A 22,160-nucleotide genomic window follows, 5' to 3' on the forward strand; every position below is an offset into this window, starting at 1 on the left:
GCCGCGCAGCGGGGCGGAGAGGTCAGAGGAGGGGGGGCGCGCCGGGGGCGGGCTGGACCCCCCCCCCCAACTTGACAAAACCTAATAACAGCCCGGTCTCCCCGGCGCAGCGGGCGAAGCCCCACGGGAGGGCAGAGACGTGGCAAGAGGGGACCTGCCGAGCCTGTTCTGGCCTCTGAGGCCGGGGTGGGGGGGGCGGGCAGGGCGTGGGGGGGGCCGGCGGCTGCGGCACCTTTAAGACAAGGGAGGACCCCTCTTGCCCTCGGAGAAACCAGGAAGGGAGTCGCGAGCATCATACGGGGCTTTGGCTGTACTGTACAGTTACTGTAGGGGCAGTGACGCCGCCGCCGGAGCGAGGGAGCGACGAGGGGAGAGCCAGCGAGGGGAGAGCGAGACGCGGACCCCAGAGGCGAGCGGCCAAGGAACCCAGTCCGAACTCCGGGCCCCGGCCCCGTGCGCCCCGGCCCCGGCCCGGCCCCGGCCCGGCCCCGCGAGGTAAGTCAGCGCCCGACGCGGCCCCCAGCGCGGGGTGCAGGGCGGGGACGGGCCGGGGGCACTGCGCCCACCGCTGCCCTCTCGGGAAGGGGCGATCCCCGGAGCCGGGGACGTTCCGCAAGTTTCAGAGGAGGGGGTGGTTGGCAGCTGCCCGGAGGCGGGAGGCGCCCTGGATCCCGAGCTCGGGGAGGGGGCGCCGCCCGGGAGGGGGTATTGGGGGCGAAGTGCACGGGTTTGTGCGGCAGCCCCCCCGCCTCCGTGCATGGTTTTTGGGGGCTCCCAGGCACGCGGGGAGAGGGGGAGGGGAAGCGGGGCTGCATTGAGGGTGGGGGGAGCCGGCGTGGGGAGATAGGGGGCGCGTCGCATGCTAAGTTTGCAGCTGGGTACTGGGGGCGCTCTTGCCCCCTGGGGGCCTATTCGGTGTTGCGTGCATACGTTGGAGTTGGCCAGGATTGAGCTCCATGGGGGATGGGGGGGAGGGGGCTGAAAAAACAGGGAGGGGGGCTTTGCAAAGGAGGGGGAAGGGGTGGGGTGTCCGGGTGGGCGGGCGCGGCCGCTGGGGCCTCTGGGCGTCGTAGTTCCCCCGCGCTTGTGGCTGGCAGGTGGCAGGCGGCTAAGACTACTAGTTCCAGGGTGCCCTGCGCCGGCAGCCCGCCGCGGTCCGCGGGTAGGGGCGGTGCGGAGGAGGGGCGGTGAGCGGCGGGCTGGCGAGCCAATGACCGCGGGCCGATAGCGCGGCGCGGCTCGAGGGCGGTCCCTGCCGGTCCGGGGGCGGGGCCTGGAGCCGGGCTCCCCTTGCCGGGGGCCGGTGGCGGTCCCCGGCTTCCGGCTGCGCGGCCCGCGGGCCGGCCCCCTCCCCGCCCCGGAGCCCCTCCCCGCCTGGTTGTGTAACCGTCCCCAGCCCCCCTCCCCTCAGCCCCCCGCCCCCGGGGGGGGGTCACCCACCAGGCGCTCCCCGGGGAGGGTGGCGGCCCTAGCGGCCGCGAGGCGCAGGCGAGCCCGGGGATGCGCGGCCTAGTGCAGGCTGGGCCCGGGCGTGGGGGAGGCGGGCGGGCGGACCCAGATCCGGGGTAATTTGCATCGCCCTCCCCCCAGCCCGGGTGGGGATTGGCCGCCGGCGGCGGGGGGTGGCGCGGGGCCAGGCTCACTGCCGCCTCCCGGCCCCTCGGAGGGAGCCAGCCCAGCCGCAGCCGCCGTCACCGCCGCCGCCGGGGCCGGGCCCCCTCGCCGCTGCCCCGGGAAGGAGGTAGGAGCACCCCGCGCTGGCGGCGCGGTGGGGGCCCGCGGGCCGGGGCGGGGGCTGCGCGCTGCGGCCGGGGCGGGGGAGGGGGCCGCTTCCTGCCCCCGCCCGGGCCTGACTCAGCCTTGGGCGGGGGGACCGGCCTGGCCCCTTGCCCTGCCCGCGCGGCCGTCCGGCCCTGGCCCCGGGTGAGGGGACAGAGAGTACCCCTCTCCCCCGCCCGCGCCCCCAAAGCGCGTGACCCCGTCTCCTCTGGCCCGGACACCCCTCCTTCCCCTTGACGCCACCACCACGTGCGAACCCTGAGCCCGAGCAGAGGAGGGGGTAAGCTGGTGGGATCCGGCCCCTTCCCTCGCCCTCCCTCCCTCCGTGGCCTAGGAACCGGCCCCCTCCCCCAGCCCCGGGCCTGGGAACCAGGCAGGGGCCTGAGCTGAGCGCTGGGGCCGGTGCACCCCCCTGGGCCCAGGCCTTTGCGGGTCCTGGGAGGCACTGTCCGCGCCGGCTGGCCGGTGGTGGGGGAGTCCAGTGGCCCGCAGCAAGAGACTGCTGTCCAACCAGGCCCGGGCACCCAGTGGGCGCCTGCTGAATGTTTGGGGAAGGTAGCCAGCACTTGGCGGGGTGGCAGGGGGAGGCAGGCAACTCCTCTCTTCCCCTAGCCAGGCGGCGGAAGTGAGAGAGGTGCTGGTGCCCCTCCACCGGGTGTGCCCACCTGGCTCACCCATGGGTGGCGGGCTTGGTTTGCACCCCCCCCACCCGCCGCCTCCCAGAGCTGGGCCGGAGCAGGCCCGGCCGGAGAGGGCGTCCAGGATTCCGTGTCAGCACCCCCCTCCTCCAGCAGGGCCAGGGCGTAACCCCGAGTGCGCCGCTCCCACACTGGGGGGGCCCTCCCCAGGGTCAGCGGATCACTTCCTACTGGGGAGTCCAGGCTGGGCTCTGCTGCTGCCCAGGCCTCCAAGGCTCCAGGCTGGGGGCATTCTCCCCCGTGGGCCACCCCCAGTGGGGCCCTTAGATCAGCCAGGCCTGGTACTTATCGGCTGGGCTCGGGGCTCTGTTTACCGCCAGCCATCGCTGTGGAGACGGGAGCCTGGGGGAGGGGGGGGGGCGGGAGCTGGTGGCTGGAAGAGCGAAGCCCTGGGATCCGCATGCCTAATGAAGGAAAGAGGAGCCATCGGGGACACTGAAATTTTAATTCATGGGTCACTTTGGGGGGGTATTTATTATTCAGTCCTGATTGGCTGCGTGGTGGCCAGTCAGCACCCTGGCCCCAGGCGGGGAGCCACACAGCCCTTGGCACAGGCCCTCAGCAACGGGTGAGTGGCTGCAGGGAACCCCTGCACCCTTTTCTTTGTGTGGCAGACTGAGGCCTGGCCGTGCTCAAGCCTAATCCACTGGGGGCGAGTTCTACAGGCAAGAGCTAGTCCTTCTGTGGGCTTTTTTCCTTCCTTCCTTGGACTCTTATGACTGATCCAGAGTCTGTTGGACTGGAGGTGGTCCCTGATGCCATGTGAGGAAAACTGAGGCCAGGAAGGAAGGCCCAATACAAGCGTGGGGCCACAGGGCTTAGACAAGCCTCAGAAAGGTGCCGAATGGGGCAGGAGTGACTGAGGCCCAGGGGAAGCAGAGAGCAGGCCAAGGTCACCCAACCAGGGCTGGGTCTGACCCTTGTGGTCCTACTGCCCAGCTCCAGTGGTATCTAGAGTTCTCTTCATGTCACAGCCAAGGGGCACCTGCTCTGTCTTACAGAGGGCCTGGAGGTTGACAGTAGGCACCTGTCAGCCAAATGGAGCCTCTGCCCCAAGAGAACAGTGAGGCTCAGAGAGGGGAGGCAAGGTGTCCAAGGTCACACAGCAGGAGCCTCAGCGTCCCAGCATCCCAGGCCCTTCCCACCCCATCTGAGCTGCAGCCCCACCCCTTGGCACCTTGGTCCTTGGAGATTGTGCGTGTTTTACAACCCATTATTCCCGAGGAGACCCAGGTTGCCTCACAGAGCTAAGACTTGGGGCCAGGCCCTCTGAAGCAGAGCTGGCCTGAGAAGGGGGTCCACTGGGGTTTCAGATTCCAGCCCATTTGCTCTGTGACCTTGGGCAGGTCCCATAGTCTCTCGGAGCCTGAACATCCTTCTCTGTGAAATGAGGTTACTGTGAATTCCCCCACGTACTGCCCGCAGGCCCACCTGTGTTCCCTTTCCTTCCCTCCCTCGTGGAGGAAGCACCTGGGTCAGCTTGGGGTACAGCAGGGATCCTGTTGAGGGGTATGTGTGACTATGACACCCCCCCACCTGTCACCTTGTGCTCCAGGCACCTGATAGACCATAAACTGAGCTGCCACAGCCCTGGGCAGTGGAGACCAGAGGAACAGGCTTGGATGGGGGCCAGTGTGGTCCAGTCTCAGCCTGGCCCTCCCTCACCTCCATCTGAGGTCCACTTAGGAAGGTTGCCTCCCCTCTGCCAGCCTCAGTGTGGCCATCACTACAATGGGGAGATTACCTTTAGCCCCGAAGCGTTGTCCTGAGGATTTACTCTGTGATTCTCCAGGGATGTTTATCGAGTGACTGCTGGGTAGTGTCAGGGCCCAGGAGAGCCCTCCTGCGTCTCTGTTCTGAAGTCCCCCCCGCCCCCCGAGTTCACAGGTGTCAGCTGGACTCCAGCCTGGCCCCAGGCTCCCTGCGTGACCTTAGGCAGATCTCTCCCTTTTTTTCCTGGGCTATCATAAGGCATTTCTGAGGGGGTGTGAGAATAAGCTGTCCTCAGCCTCCAAGGCCCCCAGGGTGGGGGGATTTAGTCCCCCGCTGGCACCTGGGGCAGTGTGTGTGGGGGCAGGTGGGTGGAGCCCTGGAAGGACTAGTTAGGCGAGATGGAGCCAGACAGACGACCTGTGTTCGAATCCTGCTCCGCCATGCGACCCAGGCAGGTTGCCTCAGTGACCTGGCCCGTGAAGTGGGGTGGTGATCACAGGCCCCACTTTCCAGAGCTGGGAGGGTTGACACCGGGGCGACCGAGACCTGTTGGGGGACCAGCCCCGGCCTTGGGGGGCCTAAGGCCCAAGTTTCTGAAGCAACAGAGCGTGGAAGGCGCCCTCTGGAGAATCTGGCCACAGAAGCAGGCCCTCCATCTGTCCCCCAGCAGGCCGGGAACGGCCACGGGGTGGAAGCGTCCCCACCCACGCCTTTCTGGTTCGACTGGAAAACAGGGCCCTGTCCCACCTCCTGTCAGGATGTGTTTGGTAGCCGGGAAGGGCTGGATCTGTAAGCACAGGAGCCTGGGGGCCCCATGGGCCATGCGCCCCTCTGTCTGGCATTTCCAGGCTGAGCCTTCCACCTGCTCAGGCTGCAGGTGGGGGCGGGGGTGGTGCCTCCAGGTGACAAGCCGGCCTCTGGGGAGGGCATGAGGGAGCGATCTGGATGAAGAGAGGGGCAAGGCTCCTAGAAGTCACCCAGGCCTCTCCTGGGCATCTTGGATAAGCACGTGCAATCTGAGCTAAGGGCAGGGTAGACACTGGTGGGCTTCCATGAAGCCCAGCTTTGGTTACCCCCAGTGACAGGAAGCTTACTCCTTCCACCTCCACTGAAAACAGATCTGTCTTCTCAGGGCTTCCTCTTGAAACCTGGGCTTGGTGTCAGGGCTGCACTTCCTGGCCCAATACGGCGCTCAGAGCGTGGGAACAGGGTGGGCCTTGGCCCCACCCATGAGCTGGGGGTCAGATAGGAGCCCCATGACCTCCTAATCCCCACCCACTCCGGTCTCCACACACACACTTCCCAGTGGGCCCACAGCCTTCCTGCCTCTGGCCCTTTAAGGCCCGGGCAGGAAGCCCCTCCCCATTTAGGGCAATAAATGGACACATAAAATGGCCGAGGGCCTGTTTGCTGGTGTCTGGCCCGGAGGGAGGCCTGCGAGGGCAGGCGGGCAGGGGGCCGGCCGACAGCTGGCAGCCACAGTCACCCTGAGCCATTGGTGCCCCCCACCCCCTGACCAGGACGCTGCATTCCTGTCCCATTAAACCCCAGGCCGGGGACTGGGCCAGGCAGGGATTGGCACCAGGTCAGGGCGGGGTAACCCGTCAGGACCAACCTTGCAACACAGGCTGCCAGGCTGGGAGGGGGTGGGGGCAGCCGGGCACTAGCCTGGCAGCCGCACCTGGGTGCCAGACTTGCTGTGTGACCTTGGGCCTGCCGCCTACCCTCTCTGGGCTGGTTTTTTTCCCCTCTAGAGGATGGCTCAGCTTCCTCCTGGGGCCTGCCTGGCACTTCCTTGGCACATAGTAGATGGAGAGGGAGATGGATTCCCTCTGGTATAATGTTCAGAAGTGAAGTTGAAAGCCCACCCCCATCCACAGGGCAGGGGGCGAACCACCTCATCAGGCCTTTGGGGACTGTCAGTGGCACATGGTAGGTCCTAGGCCAAGGCTTGCTGAGTGGACTAGAGTGGAACCCTTTGCTACCGTCACAGCTCCCAAGGAAACAGGTGCTTTTCTTGGCCCAAGGTCACCCAGCTTGGAGGTGGACAGACCAGGATGTGCTCCTGGGCTGCCATGGCACATAGTAGGTGTCAGAGGTCCCTGAAGGAGTTCCCTTTTGTTCTCTCCCTGGGTGGGTGTGGGAGCCTGTAACCCCATTAAGCTGCCCCCCTCCCTGGACTCTCCTCCAAAAAGGCATCAGCTGACGGTTACGTACCTACCTGCTGCTGGCCACCCCCTTGCTGGGGGGTGTGGGTGGGGGGGGAGGCCCGGCCTCAGCCCTCACCTTGCACCTGACCTTGGGGACTCCTCAGTCTCCTCCCCCTGACCCTCTCCCGGGGCGCCACCCTGGGCTTTGCCCCCTGGTGTTCTGGGGACCAGGTTTGGACTCTCCCAGCCTCACCCTGCATCCCCAGTGGGTGAGTGTGGCAGCTCAGGTCAGAGTACTTGAGTCCCAGCCTGGCCACCGCTCTGCTGTGTGACCTTGCCCTGGTCTTAGCACCTCTCTGAGCTTCTCCTCATCTCTACAGCCTAGGGTCCACTTAGGTCTTGAAAGTTAGGGCACCGAGGAGGGCCCAAAGCTGGCCTAGGTCCTAGCTGCCTGCTGCAGCAAGTGACCCTAGGTTAGATTGGAGGTGGGACTGGCACCGTCCCCTGGTACTGGGTGTGCCTGCTAGCCAGGTGGGCAGGGCTGGGCGTGGGCTCACTCCAGTGCATAGCTCTTTGGTCTTTGGTTCCTCCTGCTGTTTGCTGCACCCCTACTGTGTGCTGCCCAGGGGAGGGCCGGGTGTAGGGGCCTGGGAGCAGCCCAAGAGGGAGGAGGGTGCCCCACCTCCAGCCCAGGAGGAGCCTGCCGAGGCCTGCCCCTCGGCCGGCCGCCGAGTCAGCACCAAACGGCCCCGGAAATCCCATGGAGGCAAGTGTGGGGGTGGAGCTGTGATGAAAGACTGTGCCTTGGGTGGGTGTGGGCCTGAGCTCAGGGACCCTGGCCGTTGAGGGTGTGGACACGGCCAGCGTGGGGGGTGGGGCTTCCTGGAGGAGAGAGGTTTCGTTGGCTCATCATTACCGAGGAAACCGCCAGTGCGGGAGCACCTACTAGGTGTCAGGTGCCGCCAGCAGGGCCTCTTAGAGCAAGGAAGGGCTCTCCCGGTGAGACCCTGCCATGGCGCACAGTGGGTGCTTAGTCATCAGTACTTTCTGCCACCAGGACCCCACCTGACCTCCGTCTCCCATCTCACAGGGACTTCCTCCCCTTTCTTAGAGGGAGGGCCCCAAGAGGCCCCTGTGGGGACAGCGGCCTGGGGCGTGGCAGGCAGGTGGCATGAGTTCTTGGAGAGAGGGTTAAGCCAGGTGGCCAGTTTAGTTTCCAGGCCGAGAAAAGAGGCTGCGGCTTGCTGGGAAGTGTGTAGGGGAGGGTTGGGGGACCACCAGCCTCTCGTCTCTGTGGGCTCCTGGGTAAACCTCCCTGGGTGCTCTCGGCCTGGCTTCTCGCTGTCTCTGGGCCTCAGTGTTCTCATCTGTGAATGGGGCTCATGCTGCTTTCTTGGGCGCTTCCCTTGGCCTGCATCACCCCAGGCCTTGCCCTTGAGAGGAGAGTCTCACGTGATTTGTTGTTGTTCAGTCGCCAAGTCATGTCTGACTCTTTGCGACCCCAGAGACTGCAGCACACCAGGCTCCTCTGTCCTCCACTATTTCCCAGAGTTTGCCCAAATTCATATCAGATGATTAGCTGGGGAAATAAGAGGCCCCAGCTGGGGAAGGTCAGGGACTCGAACCCCCAGACCCAGCCCAGACCCAAGGAGTGCCCCACACAGCAGGCTGTGTGCGCTTGGTCCAGCTCTTCCAGCTGGTGGAGACCCAGGCGCAGGGCTTGAACCATCGCCCCAGGATGGGTTCAAGGACAGAGCCCGCTCCTTCCCAACTGGCTGACTTCACACTTGAAGTAGGTCTGCACCGGCGCCTGGCCTGGTGGGGAGGCGGGGGTGGAGTGGCCATGGCAGGGTGAGTCACCTGGACCAATTCAGGTCCCGACCTAGAGGCCCCAGGAGGCACCTGAAGGGACACTGGCAGGCAGGGCAAGGGTGGCCATCTTGGCGTGTTGGTGGCCCGGATCAGAGGAGGGGCCGAGGCCGGTCTGATCCGGAGGCCCATCTGCCCACTCGCTCCCAGGGGCCCGGGGCCAGACGGCAGATGGTGGCAGGGGGTGGGAGCCGCCACAGGGGGCTCTGCCGAGGCCTCCTGTGGCCGAGCCTTGGATGGGGTCGCGCCCCCCCCCCCCCCATCCTCCTGCTCCCAACAGCCACATCTGAGCCTCCCCCCGCACCCACCGCGGACTGGCGGAACAGAGGGGGGAGCTGAGCAGCTGGTGCGGTCGGCGGGAAAGAGGGCGGGCCGTGGAGAGAGGCGTCCCGGGAAGTGTACTGGCTGCCTGCGCACCACACAAAGGCCTCTGTGTCGGCCCCAAGGCCTGGACCCCGCTCCCAGGGCGGCCCTGGGTCCTTGGGACTGGTTGGGCCAGCCGCCTGCATCCCGCGAGAGGCCTACCTAGCAGGAGGGATCGGGTTAGACCTGAGCTGGGTGACTCAGCTGGGGGTCCCAGGGAGGCTGAGGAAGGCTGGATTCAGGCCCTCTCCCCAGGGACAAGCGGGGGCTCCATCCTGAAAGCAGGCCAGCTGGGCCCAAGGAATGTGGGTTTTGTTGGGTGGCTCTGGGCAGCCAGGGGTTCCCCGGAGAGGGTGGAGGGTGGGGACAGGAGCCAGGGGGTTGCACAAGCGCCCGAGTGGGTGGATGAGTCACAGCCCAGGGGAAGGCGGAAAAAAGGAGGGGGGGAGAGGGGCGAGACTGAGTCCCCCTCTGGCCCTGCTCTGCCAAAGGCTTCTGCCCATTTGACAGATGGGGAGACTGAGGCACCAAGAGTGGCAGAGTCTTGTCCTAGGCTGAACAGTGCAGACACGGTGGCCTAAAGGAGAGGAACTGGCCAGGCAGGAAGTAGACAGGAGGCCCCTGGCCCTCCATTACTCCTCGACAGGGTCAGCTCAAGTGGGCAGGGAGGAGCATCTGACAGTGGCCTGGTTCCCCCCAGTTATTCACTGCAAGGGCTGAGCTATGTCCTGGGGGCTCCACATGGCAGGAAGGGGTTCTTCCTGAAGAGTCATAGCCCCACCCCACCAGGGCACACCCACAGCCCCCATGGTTCTGGCCAGGTCCCCGGGTCTTGGCCTCACCCCTTCCTGCTGAGTCAGAGCCCCCCAAGAGAACCGGGTCTGACCAAGCAGCAGGAGGGAAGGTTAGGGAGGCTGAGGGGCCGGGCAGGGTTGGACAGCCACACTGATTGGGTAGTGGCTCTTGGGTCAGGCACCCAGGGTTTGAATTGAGGAGCAGCCACGGGGTCCTGGGGCTCCCTGAGCCTCACTTCCTCACCTCTGCAGTGGAGACCACGTTGCCTATGGGACTGCAGGGTGCTCAGCCAGGACAGCGCACAGTGGGTGCCTTATGTCACCACCCCGGCCTCCTAGAGAGGGGATGGACAGAAGCCTGTGCTCAGATTCACTAGGATGCAACTCATGCTGGGCATTTATTGAGCACCTTCTGTGTGCTCCCATGCCACTTCAAACCGCCCCTCAGCCGGGCTCTCCCGTCCATTAAAGAGGGGAGGGGGCGGGTGTTCATCCCTGAGGCACCGACTGGGTTTCGCCAGTGTCATCCCACAGTGATGACCACGGACCACAGACCATCCTAATGCAGAGCCAGGGAAACTGAGGCTGGGGTGGGGGGACTACTCTCCGAGGGTCCTGCTGCCCAGCTGGCCCCATCCGTACGCCCACTCTCCAGCCCCGACCCTCACGACTGCCCCTTCCTCCTTGGTGCTGCAGGTCTCGGCGCGGAAGATGGCCGGCGGCGTGGACGGCCCCATCGGGATCCCGTTCCCCGACCACAGCAGTGACATCCTGAGCGGACTCAACGAGCAGCGGACGCAGGGCCTGCTGTGTGACGTGGTGATCCTGGTAGAGGGCCGTGAGTTCCCCACGCACCGCTCGGTGCTAGCCGCCTGCAGCCAGTACTTCAAGAAGTTGTTCACATCAGGCGCCGTGGTGGACCAGCAGAACGTGTACGAGATCGACTTCGTCAGCGCTGAGGCACTCACGGCCCTCATGGACTTCGCCTACACGGCCACACTCACTGTCAGCACGGCCAACGTGGGCGACATCCTCAGCGCCGCCCGCCTGCTCGAGATCCCCGCTGTGAGCCACGTGTGCGCCGACCTCCTCGACCGGCAGATCCTGGCAGCCGACGCAGGCGCCGATGCCGGGCAGCTGGACCTCGTAGATCAAATTGATCAGCGAAACCTCCTTCGCGCCAAGGAGTACCTCGAGTTCTTCCAGACCAATCCCATGAACAGCCTGCCTGCCACCGCGGCCGCCTCCTTCCCATGGTCTGCCTTTGGCGCATCCGATGATGACCTGGATGCCACCAAGGAGGCCGTGGCCGCCGCCGTGGCCGCCGTGGCTGCTGGCGACTGCAATGGCTTGGATTTCTACGGGCCCGGCCCCCCGGCTGAGCGGCCCCCAGCCGGGGATGGGGATGAGGGCGACAGCAACCCAGGTCTGTGGCCAGAGCGGGATGAGGACGCCCCAGCAGGGGGCCTCTTCCCAACCCCTGTGGTCCCACCATCCACCGCCACGCAGAACGGCCATTACGGCCGGGGCGGGGAGGAGGAGGCGGCCTCACTGTCGGAAGCAGCCCCGGAGCCAGGCGACTCTCCGGGCTTCCTGTCAGGCGCGGCTGAGGGCGAGGACGCGGACGGGGCTGATGCGGACGGGCTGGCGGCCAGCACGCTGCTGCAGCAGATGATGTCGTCGGTGGGCCGGGCGGGGGCAGCCACGGCGGGGGACAGCGACGAGGAGTCACGGGCGGACGACAAGGGCGTTGTGGACTACTACCTGAAGTACTTCAGCAGCGCCCACGACGGGGACGTCTACCCGGCCTGGTCACAGAAGGTGGAGAAGAAGATCCGGGCCAAGGCCTTCCAGAAGTGCCCCATCTGTGAGAAGGTCATCCAGGGTGCCGGCAAGCTGCCGCGCCACATCCGGACCCACACAGGCGAGAAGCCCTACGAGTGTAACATCTGCAAGGTCCGATTCACCAGGTGAGTTGGCGCCTCCGCGGTGAGGAGTTGGGGTGCTTCCTGGGGGCCCCTGGTCCAGTGGCTGCACACGGACCCCCTATGCCATCATGTGTGCACACACGTTCACATCCTGCCTCTGTGTGCAAAAACACCCTACAAGGGTGCCTCATCCATTGGTGCACCCCCCACCCGCGTGTGCCTGTCAAGAAAGCCTATGACGGGAATGGGCACACAGCGCCTAAACAGGCTGACCACTTGAACCTAAAGTGTGCCAGGCGGTGCCAAAATGTGTGAGGCTGGAAGGAAGAGCCCAAGGGGCAGCTCTTCTTTCTTTTCTAAAATATTTTTATTTATTTATTGCATCAGGTGTTAATTGCATCATTCAAATCTTTCCTTTCGGCGCACGGATTCTCTAGCTGGGTGCTCATGTCCTCAGGAGCTCCGCGGCATGTGGGATCCTAGTTCCCTGACCAGGGACCAAACCCACGTCCTGGGCATTGCAAGGCAGATTCTTAACCACTGGACCACCAGGGACGTCCCTGGCATAGCTCTTCTTCTTTTTCCCTGTGGTGGTTCTTCTCCAGCCTGGAGAATCTGGGCCTTGGGAGAACACCACAGCCCCGCTGGGAGCGGGGCGCTCTGGTTATTGTGTTTAACTTACAAGCCTTCCATGAGCCCAGGGAACCTGCTTCATTCAGCCAACATGTACAAGTGCCTACTGGGTGCCAGGCCCTGTTCTCAAAGTAGAGAAACACCAAAATCCCCATGGGGGCGATGGGCATATGCAGGATACGACCACAGAATTGATAACATCAGTTGGTGGAAAGTGCTAGGGAGGAAAAGAGCAGAGAACCAGGCAAGAGGGCAGCTGTGGGTGCTGCCCACCACAGGGAGGCTTCCCCGAGGACGGAGACCCAAAGAAGGAGAGGGCAAGGGAAAGGCAGAGAGGGAAGCACCAGTGCAAAGGCCCTGGGGCTGGTTCAGCTTACAGGATGGGCCACAGCCAGTGGAGGAGGAAGGGCACGGGGTCGCTGGGCTTGGGCCCTGGAAAGGAGATGTCTGAGGCCAGGTCTTAGGAGTCCAGAGGTGGCAGGCTGGGCTTTGTGGGCCAGCCCAATGGGGACGGGGGGCTGGCTGGTGTGCAGGGGCCTTACCAGGCTGGGTGACTCAGCATCACCCCGTACCCTCATCCGCCCTGGGGTTCCCCCAGCCACGCCCACCCAGGCTGAAGAAAGAGGCTATTGTCCCAGCTTCCCAGCCCCACCCCATGGGGATAGAATCTGGGGGCTGACCCCCAGCCCAGTACCCGGGCCCCCTTCCCAGCAGGCCAGGAGAGGAGGGTGTGGCTGGGACTCCAGGACTCTGGAGTGCCAGGCAGGGGCAAAGGGCACTTGCTGGGAGGCAAGCCACCTGAATGGTGGCTTGGCTTCCCCTTTTGGTGAGATTGGGGTGCTGGTGGTCTTGGGGTCCTTCCTCTCCCTCCAGAAATGGGGAGCGTGGACTGGGATAGCTGGGGTCCTGCCCTCAGAATCTCTGAGCCTGGGAGGAGCAGCTTGGAGGAGACCTAGCAAGCCCAGGTCTGGAGAGGTAATGTCCCTACTCCACCACCCATCCCGCTAAGGCTTCATTTCATCTAATCTGGAATTCTCCTGGCTGCCCCACATTCAGCTCGGGGCTGATTCCTTTGACTGTTTACTGATTCCCTCAGTCAGGGAAACTGAGGCACGGAACATCTTCCTCCCATATGCCCACCTGGCTCCTCTCTGCCCACCCCCACCCAGGGCCCCAGCTCCCACCCCTCCCTCCAGACTGGGGAGCCTAGGGGCCCCTCTGAGTCACACTAGAGAGTTGAGTAAGCGGGGCCTGTGGCGGCCGGGGCTATAATTACCCGGGCCGGGGCTTGAAGTGATGAAACCCAGGCTGCCTCCACCACCCACTGCACCTTGGCGCAGCCCCCAACCCTCTGTGCAACTCAGGGCAAGTCACTTCCCCTCTCTGAGCTTCTAAGCCTCAGCTGGGGAAATCTCCGTGTAGTGCTAGAATAGTCTGAGTCCCTCCTGTTCCCTCTGTGACAAGGCCCCAGGATGTGAGCAGGGCACCTGAGCAGGTAGAAGAGGGAGCGCCTGGCAATTGTCATCGTCTTCCTAGTGACAGCCCCAGTTAATCTAGGGAACAGTGAGTTCATTGTGGCCCAAATTCTGTTGGCTCATGTGAGGGTAACAAGCCAGAGAGTAGTCAAGGGTCTGGTTGCATTGGGCCAGGATTTGATCCTCAGGACAGCAAGGAGCCTAGAAGAGTTAGAACAAGCAGGGACATCAGCTCTGTGAGTGGTGCCAGAGGAAGAGACTTGGGACTGAAAGAGGCTGGGTGGCGGCAGGGGATGGGTGCAAGCCTTTGTGTTGGGGTTAGGAAAGACTTCCTGGAGGCAAAGGGGCATTTCATGTGGGGTTTTGAAGGATGAGTAGGAGTCTGTTAGTCTTGGCACTGAAGAAGTTCTCAGTCTGGTGGACATCAGAAGGGAGAGACCCAGAGGGACTCAGTAGAGTGCAAGAGTCTGCAGCAAAGAGCAGGTCAGATGCTTGCCGGAGCTCTGGAGATCCGGGTCCCTGCCCCTGCCTTGTGGATTCCAGGAAGGAATCCACCCCCATCAGTATGAACCAGCGTAGTGCAACAGAAACACCATGTGAGCCACCTCCGTGACTTTACATTCTCTGGCAGCCACATTTTCAAAAAGTAAAAGGAATAGGTGAAAGTAATCTTAATCATATTTTGCATAATCTGTTAGTTCCATTTCAACATGTGATTAATAAGCAAAATTATAAATGAGATATTTCACATCACTTTGAGTAAAGGAAGTCTTCAGAATCTGGGGTGTCTTTTGCACTTCTTGCACACCTTACTTTGGACCAGTCACATTTCAAGAGCTCAGCAGGACAGAGCAACACTTGCACCATGGTAACCCCAGAACTGATGAGATGATCGGTTTTGTAGGCCAGAGGTCCTAGGCTGAGCCTGGTCCACACTGCTGTTTGTAGGGTGAGAAGGGGCAGAGAGGGACACTGGAATCATACCCTTCTCTCATGGCTCACAGTTCAGACTGGGAGACAGATGAGAAACAAGGCAGTAGCACAAGGGACCAAGAGTGAAGGAGTAGCTGGTTGGGCCTCTCTGAGAAGCTCACATTTGGGCCAAAATTCAGTTGTGAAGATCTGAGAGGAAAAACAGTGCTCTGGTCGTGGGAGCAGCATGTGTGAGGGCCCTGATGTCAGCCCGTGGTTCTTGGTGTGCTGGGCTCATAGCCAGGAAGCCAGCATGGCCAGAGCGGAGTGAGGCAGGGGAGGGGGGATTTGGCAGGAACTAGGGGGTGGGGGGACTTGGTTACTGCTATGACCAACTGCCCTGGATTTACAGTGACCCAGGGGTTTCCCAGGACAGAGATCTTTCAGAGCTAAAACCAGGACTATTTAACCCTCTCAGTCACCAATTCCTCCAGGACCCACGGCATTCCGCCTTGTTCTCTGGAGCATTTTCAGCACCTGGAACAGGGTTTCCCTGGTGGCTCAGATGGTAAAGACTCTACCTGCAATGCAGGATACCCTGGTTTGATCCCTGGGTGGGGAAGATCCCCTGGAGGAGGGCATGGCAACCCACCCCAGTATTCTTGCCTGGAGAGTCCCATGGACAGAGGAGCCTGGCGGGCTACAGTCTATAGGATCGCAAAGAGTCACACATGACTGAGCGACTAAGCATGCACATACTCAGCAGGGATAAATACCTGTAGTGTTAAGCTATGCGTCTGCCACTGGGCAGAACCCCAGGCAGGAGAGAGGTGTCCTCCCTTCCTCTTTCTATGGATAAGAAAGGGGTTTCAGTGGGACTTCCCTGGTGATCTAATGGTTAAGACTCCAAGCTTCCACTGCAAGGGGGCACAGGTTTGATTCCTGGTCGAGTAGCTAAGATCTTGCAGCGCAGCCAAAAACAAAAGGTGAGGGCTTTCAGTGGGACTTTCCTGGTGGTCCAGTGGTTAAGAATGCCCTTGCCATCTTGCCATCTCTGGTGAATGAGTTGATCCAGCACTGTTGACAAAAAAAGAAAGAGGGTTTTAGGTTCAGCTGTTGTTCTGGGGCCACACAGCCAGCAGGGTCTGAGGCCCTTTTTAGACCTTTGTGGGTTCCTCAGTGCTGTTCTCAGAATGGGGACCTAAACCCGCTCACCGTGTTCCGCTGGGGTGCCCTTCCTGCCCCCCCAACCCAGGGTGCAGCCCATCTTCCCATGAAGGTCCCAGTTTCCCGCTCCAAGGCCAGTGGGGCGGGCTGGGCAGGGCTGCCACCCCGGGAGGGGGGCTGCCCCCCGGCGCGCCCGCTGACCCTCGGCCCGTCCACAGGCAGGACAAGCTCAAGGTGCACATGAGGAAGCACACGGGCGAGAAGCCCTACCTGTGCCAGCAGTGCGGGGCGGCCTTCGCGCACAACTACGACCTGAAGAACCACATGCGCGTGCACACCGGCCTGCGGCCTTACCAGTGCGACAGCTGCTGCAAGACCTTCGTGCGCTCCGACCACCTGCACAGACACCTCAAGAAGGACGGCTGCAACGGCGTGCCCTCGCGCCGTGGCCGCAAGCCCCGTGTGCGGGGCGGGGCGCTTGGGGGGCCCGACCCCGCTCCAGCCCCGGGGGCCCCCGCGCCCCCACCACCTGGCGCCCCCGCCCCGCCCGGCTCGCCCGAAGATGACACCGCTGCCGCCGCGCGGCGCAATGGCCAGGAGAAGCACTTTAAGGACGAGGACGAGGAGGAGGACGAGGCCAGCCCCGATGGCCTGGGCAGGTTGAATGTAGCGAGCGCCGCAGGGGGAGGCGACGGGGGCTCCGGGGCCACCACCGCCGACGGCAGCTTCGCGGCCGGACTCGCTTGAAAAACCAAAAAAAAAAAAAAAAGCAAAACAGAAACCCGAGAAAGTGAGAGAGAGAGAGAGAGCAAATCACCCACCACCCCCCAAAAACACAAAAAAAGAAAATCTCTATATACAGATATCTATATCTATATATATATATATATATACAGATATATATATATGAAGCGTCACAGAATCTAGGGTAGTGCTTTTCTCCGATTTTTCTCCTTCATGACCGTTCTCCCCCTCCACGGGGGACCCTTGCCCCACCCGCACCCCACCCCTAGCCCCCAGCCCCGCTTCTCCCCCACCCCATCGATGGCTTTCGGGGCTTGGTTTGGGGTTTTTGTGGGACACAAGGATTCTGAACTCCCTGGGTGACCCACCCCCCCCACCACTGCCACTGGGTTTGGGTCTGGGGTCCCATCTGAGGCCTGATCAGGATCCCAGGTCCCGGCAGGGGTGAGGGTGGTCTCGGGGGAAGCTGGGGACCCAGGTGGTCTTTTCTTTTCCTTCCCTCACTGGTTTCTAGAGTCTTCGAGACAAGACCTTAAAAAATGATTTCTGTCCGCTGTGAGTGGACGTTAAAATGGCCCCACCCCCACCCCCACCCTCCTTCCTCAGGGCACTTCCTAAGTGGGGGTCTCCCCCTCCATCTCTCCCACTGCCTCCCTGCCTCCCATTCCTGCCTGTGGGCCCCCATTATCTCCTGGCCACTGCAACACAAATCTATTTTATTTCCAGGCTTGGAGAAAGGGAAGAAGATGGGAAATGGGGGGATGCCAGGGTGACTCCCCAAGGGCCCCTGCCGCCTTTCTTCACGGCACTTACAACCTGGCGGGACCCAATGGGCCACCACTCAGGGCGTCCCTGCCACCCCCTGTCTTCATCCCCTGACCCCGTGAGACGCTTGGAGATTGGAAACTATTTGTCCTCACCCACTCCCCTCCCCAGCCCTTTCCCAGTTTTTAAAAGCACTTTTTATTAGATTTTTTTTCCCTCTTTTCCTCCTTAAAGACAAAATTTATATATAGATATATATATATATATAAAATATACTTTTCCTCAGAGGAGCGGACGATAGTGAGGGGGTGAAGGAGCCAAGAGCAGGAACCCAGGGTCTCACGGTGTCAGGGATGGGGGAGCTAGAGTGTCCAGAAGTTCCAGTGTCACAAAAAGCAATAAAAACAAGATTTTACAAAAATGAAAGAAAAAAAAAACACAACAACAAGACAACCAACCACAAATAGGAGTCTTGGCACTTTGTAACAGAACGGGTACTACACTTTATCTTAATTTAAAAAAAAATGTTTACAAGTTGCAACCAACTTCTATGAAAAGTCAAAAAGACAAAAAAAAATAAAGAGAGCGAGCGAGCGAGAGAGAGAGCGAGCGAGAGAGAGAGCAAACAAATTCCTAAAAGTCGATTTATTTTTGTACAAAATAATAAAAAGACAAACCCACCACAGACGTAGAATCCACTTCTGTTCCCCGAGGTGAGCAAAGGGGGTCAGGAAGTCACGGGCGAGCGAGGGCAAAGCCTTCTAAGGCATTTGTGCTTTACCACAGGGGCTTGCCTTCAGGCAGGACTGTGGGGTTTTTGTGTTTCTGCCGTGTCCCCCCACCCCCACCCCACCGAACCCGCGCCCTCCCCCTTCTGCCCCTTTTTTGGGTTCTGATTTTGAGATGTCTCATCAACTGCTAGCCATACAGTGGCCACCATTGTCCGCGGGGACCCTCCTTACCGACTCCCCAGCTCAGGGATGGGCCCAAGAGAGGGCTGGCCTTCCAACCAGCCAGAGCATTCCTGTCTCCCTGCCCTTGTCCCCCCCCACCCCGACACACCCCCCACCCTTGCTGTCCCCCAACCTCCAACATGGCCGCCCTTCCTGTGGCCACCGGGGAGCTGCCATCTTGGATCCACAATCCCCGTCGAGGTGGGCAGCAGGGGGCCCCACCTCCAGGGCCTTAGATTCCCCCTGCACCCCTCTTTTTACTCAAAGGCACTGACTGTAATTGGGGGCTGGCACCTGCCTCCCCCCAGCCTCTGGCCCCCACCCCCCCAAAGGCCCGGTGTTGACCGAGCCACAGGCCACGGACTGGGGCCAGGGCTGGGGAGACCATGTTGCCAGAGGCCAGGGCACCCTTCCCCCAACCCCTAACCCCCTGTCGCATATGCAACCCTAGCGTGGGACCCTGTAAATAGACACTCTGCTGAGCTGAGACCCTTCCTAGTCAAAGCCCGAGGTGCAGGGGCATCCCTGCCCCCCCACTTCCAGCCACTGGCCCGTCACCCCGCACCCCTGTGTTCTGTGACAAACCCCATCTTGTTCTTGTTTTTAAAGGGAAGCTTTTAAAGAAGGCAACTTTCATTGTTTCTACAGGATAGTTTTTGTTTCCTCCTGCTCCCCCTACCCCCCGAGCCCATCAGCCCCCCAAATGTCTCAGGACACCCCCTCCTGAGGGGGGTGGCAGGGGAGCCCAGGGCCGGGTGGCCCCGTCCACACCCCAGTGTCCTGAGGCGAGCCGAGTGCCCAGGCCAGGGACCCCGAACCCACCCACCCCAGCTCCCAGAGAGGTTCCCTGAGGGGCTCAGCCCTCTCCCAAACACCCCCTCGCAATAAAGCCAACTGAAAAATCACAGCTGTCGTCCTGGCCAGGGGGGCGACCGGACTTAGGGGAATCCAGGCCTCTAGGACTACAGGGTGGGGAGGGGGGCCAAGGGCTGAACCCCCCCGCCGAGCACACTTTAACACAAACCTCCTCGGGAATTGCACTAAATCCTTGCCCCTAGCTCTGCGCTCAGCTTCCGCCAGCCCTGCCCACCCACTCCGCCTTAACCCTCCTCTTGCCGCCCGCCCGCTAGCCTGTCTCGGGGGGCCATAGCATCTGCATGGGCCCAAAGCCGGGACCCCCTCACCCTCCCAGCCCAGCCCCCCACCCCAACTCCACGCAATCACATACTGTATATAGACGTGGATCAATTTTATTTTTATTCTTTAAATTAAGGTCGTGATAAAGTGTTGCCAAAGATAACTGCTGAATTCTCGCGTTTCAGGAAACAAACAAACAAAAAACTATTTGAGGGGGAACGTGCTGACTGTTCAGAAAGGACACAGCAAAAAGTTTTTTTGTTTGGTTGTTTTTTTTTTTTTTTGTGGTTTCTTTTTTTGGGGTGTTTTTTTTTTTTTTTTTTAACTGCCTGGTACAAAAAAAAAAAAAAGAAAAAAAGAAAAACAGCGAAATTGTTATTTCCATCATCTTGGTGAAGCTGAGTGGATGTGTGTGTGTGTGTGTGTGTGCGAGAGTGAGGTCCGGGCACAGGGGGAGCTCCAGGCGGGGGCTCTGGGGGCACCCCAGGGCTGGGAGCAGCGGTGGGCCTGGCAGGATGGTGGGGGCCGGAACCCTCACCTGGAGCGGTCTCCAGCCTGCAGGACCAGAGAGAGAGAGAAAGAGAATTAGCATACTTGCTGCTGCCCCCTGGCTAGCCCCCCACCTTGATCCCCACCCCGCCTTTTGAGATTAAGAGAAAAAAATAAAAAAGGAAAAAAAAAAAAACTTAAAAACCAGTGAATGTAAAGTGCCGGACCAGGCCCAGCCTGGCAAGGGTGTGGGTCTGGGCCTGTACCCAGGCAGGCTCCCCCGGGGCCATACCAAAGTCTGCCCCCCCACCATGGCCGGCTCACCCAGGAGACCCCTCATGGCCCTCCTGTCTTGTCACCCTGTTTGTACCTGGCTGTCCCTTTCCTTTCTTCTAAGGGAGCAGGGTCTTGGGTGGGGGGAGGAGCTCCCAGCCCCTTAGAGGGTCTTCTGGAAGAGTCTTTGCACTACTGAGACCCATCTCATCCCATGTGGTGGGACAGAGGCAGGGGCCCCTCCAGGACCAAGGCAGTTCAGGAAGCCAGGATTGTAGGAGGTGAGAAACAGAGAGACTGAAAGGAAGAGCAGGAGAAAAAAAAAAAAATCCACACAAAAAAAGCAAAAATCCTATTTTTTGAGAAAGAAAGATATTTATATTTGCAGTTTTATTTTAAAAAGTTATTTAAGCTGAGGAAGCAACCTTCCTGGAGCGGGAGTAGGGGGATGTTGGCTGGTGCAGGACGGGTCAGGGCCTGGGGCACCCCAGGAGTGATAACCTCAGAGTAAGACTAGCTCGCACTAAATATATAGATTTACAGGGGGGTGGGGGGCAGGGCTGGAGAGGGAGGGGCTTGGGGAGACCCCCATCCTGCAGCTAGAGCTGCCTGAAGGCTGCGGCCACGGGTCCCCCCTGCCCCACCTGGGCCCACAGACATGAGGTGCCTTGGACTTTGGGGGGCCAGGCCTGGTGGAGCAGGGCGGGGTGGCGCCCATGGGGGGCACAGAGCACAGAGCAGACATTCCAGAGACTGTATTTGAGAGTCTTTATAAAGTGTGGGAGATTTAAAAAAAAAATCAATTGATAAAAATGCACTTTTTGGGGGTGGGGAGGGAGAAGCTTTAAAAGTAATAATAATAAAAAAACAAAAAGACAAAAGATAATGAAAAACTAGACAAAAAAATCATTTTTCTTGTACATAAAAAAAACCACTAAACGCAGCCTGTTATGACCGCTGCTGTCTCAGTTGCCTGATTTTGATGTTCTTTGTGTTTTGTTGCGGGCCGGGGAGGAGGGAGGGAGACAGGGGAGTGGGGATGGGGGTTTGGGGGGCCCCTTCCCTAGGGGCTGGGCCCCTTGTCCACACTCCTTGGGGGCTCCACCTATTCGAGTTCCTTAAGCTCAACCTGACCCTTTCTGCCAGGCCTGGATGCAGTGACCTGGATGCAGTGACCCCGCCTCTGGGCTCCTAGGGAGGGGTAGATGTCACCAGCAGTGCCAGACCCGGGGGCCCCTACAGAGGAGGTGACCTGTACCCCCCCGGCACGGGTGGGTGGCACCAGGAAGGGATCTGAGGGATGGTGAGAGCAGGGGTGGGCAGGGAGAACTGGCCGGGCAGGCTCCTTGGTCACCTGCAGGGTTTCTGGAGGCCCTGGGTGGGATGGCCTTGGCCGGGGAACCCCAAGTCTGCCAGAGGGCCCTGCTGACATGCTCCAAGATCTGAGCTGACTGCTCCCCCTACATTTCATGGTGGGGGAGTCAGGCCAGGGCCCACTCAGTGGGGAGAGGGCTGTCAAGAGGCTGCAGCCCCCTCCTCTGGTTCGGGGCCCTGGGAGGGTCCTTCCTACTTCTGTCTCCTGGACTCAACTGGGGCCAGCAGGGCTGGGGTGGGGGTGGGGTGATGGAGGGGCCACCATGACCTGGGAGGCCCTGGCTGGGAGGTTGCAGAGTGACGGACGACTCCAGGGGTCCTCCATCAGTGGTGAGGTCACTTACCTATCTGTGCTCATGTGGACCCAGGCTGGGTGGGGTGGGGGGTTAGGGGTTCCATGGCCAGATCCCAAAGGGACCTGAGCCAGCCACGAGGGAGACTGGAGGCCTCTGATGAGGACAGTGAAGGACGATGGTTCTGCAGCTCCTCCGCCCAGGAGGGCATCTTCACTCAGGCTCCCCTGCCTCCCATGCTGCAAGAAGTCTTGTCATGTTCAGAGAACTGTGCAACTGTCCCCTCCATCTAGTTTCAGGACATTCTCACCACCCAGTCAAGACCACCCCTCCCCCCTTGAGCACTCACTCCATATGCCCCTCTCCCATCCCGCGTACCCACCCTTGTCTCTGTGGATCTGCCTGTTCTGGACGTTTCATGTAAATGGAATCACATACTATGTGGTCTTGTGTGTCTGACTTCTTTCACTATCACGTCCTCAAGGTTCATCCTCGTTGTGGCGAGTATCAGTGCTTCACTCCTTTTTAAGGTCGGATCATTTTCCACTGGGTTTCCCTGCTGTCTCAATGGTAAAGAATCTGCCTGTAGCATAGGAGACTCAGATGTGGGTTTTGATTCTTGGGTCTGGAGGATTCTCTGGAGACTGTGGC

The 22,160-nt window shown here is 61.0% G+C and overlaps 1 protein-coding gene across 5 annotated transcripts; it reads left to right on the plus strand.

Moving 5' to 3' along the window:
* Positions 1–339: 339 nt before the first annotated feature.
* Positions 340–20,819, plus strand: ZBTB7A (zinc finger and BTB domain containing 7A). 5 transcript variants are annotated; one of them, XM_043911957.1, is made up of 3 exons: positions 340–495; positions 10,063–11,336; positions 15,700–20,819. In XM_043911957.1, the coding sequence occupies exons 2-3, from the start codon at positions 10,078–10,080 to the stop codon at positions 16,226–16,228; spliced, it is 1,788 nt and encodes a 595-aa protein (XP_043767892.1). In that variant the 5' UTR covers positions 340–495; positions 10,063–10,077; the 3' UTR covers positions 16,229–20,819. The 5 variants fall into 5 exon arrangements, with proteins under 5 accessions (XP_043767892.1, XP_043767890.1, XP_043767891.1 ...); XM_043911955.1 differs by lacking the exon at positions 340–495 and adding an exon at positions 1,396–1,741; XM_043911956.1 differs by lacking the exon at positions 340–495 and adding an exon at positions 1,770–2,059.
* The last annotated feature ends 1,341 nt before the right edge of the window (positions 20,820–22,160 follow it).

Source organism: Cervus elaphus, chromosome 9, assembly GCF_910594005.1.
Source record: "Cervus elaphus chromosome 9, mCerEla1.1, whole genome shotgun sequence".
NCBI lineage: Eukaryota > Metazoa > Chordata > Mammalia > Artiodactyla > Cervidae > Cervus > Cervus elaphus.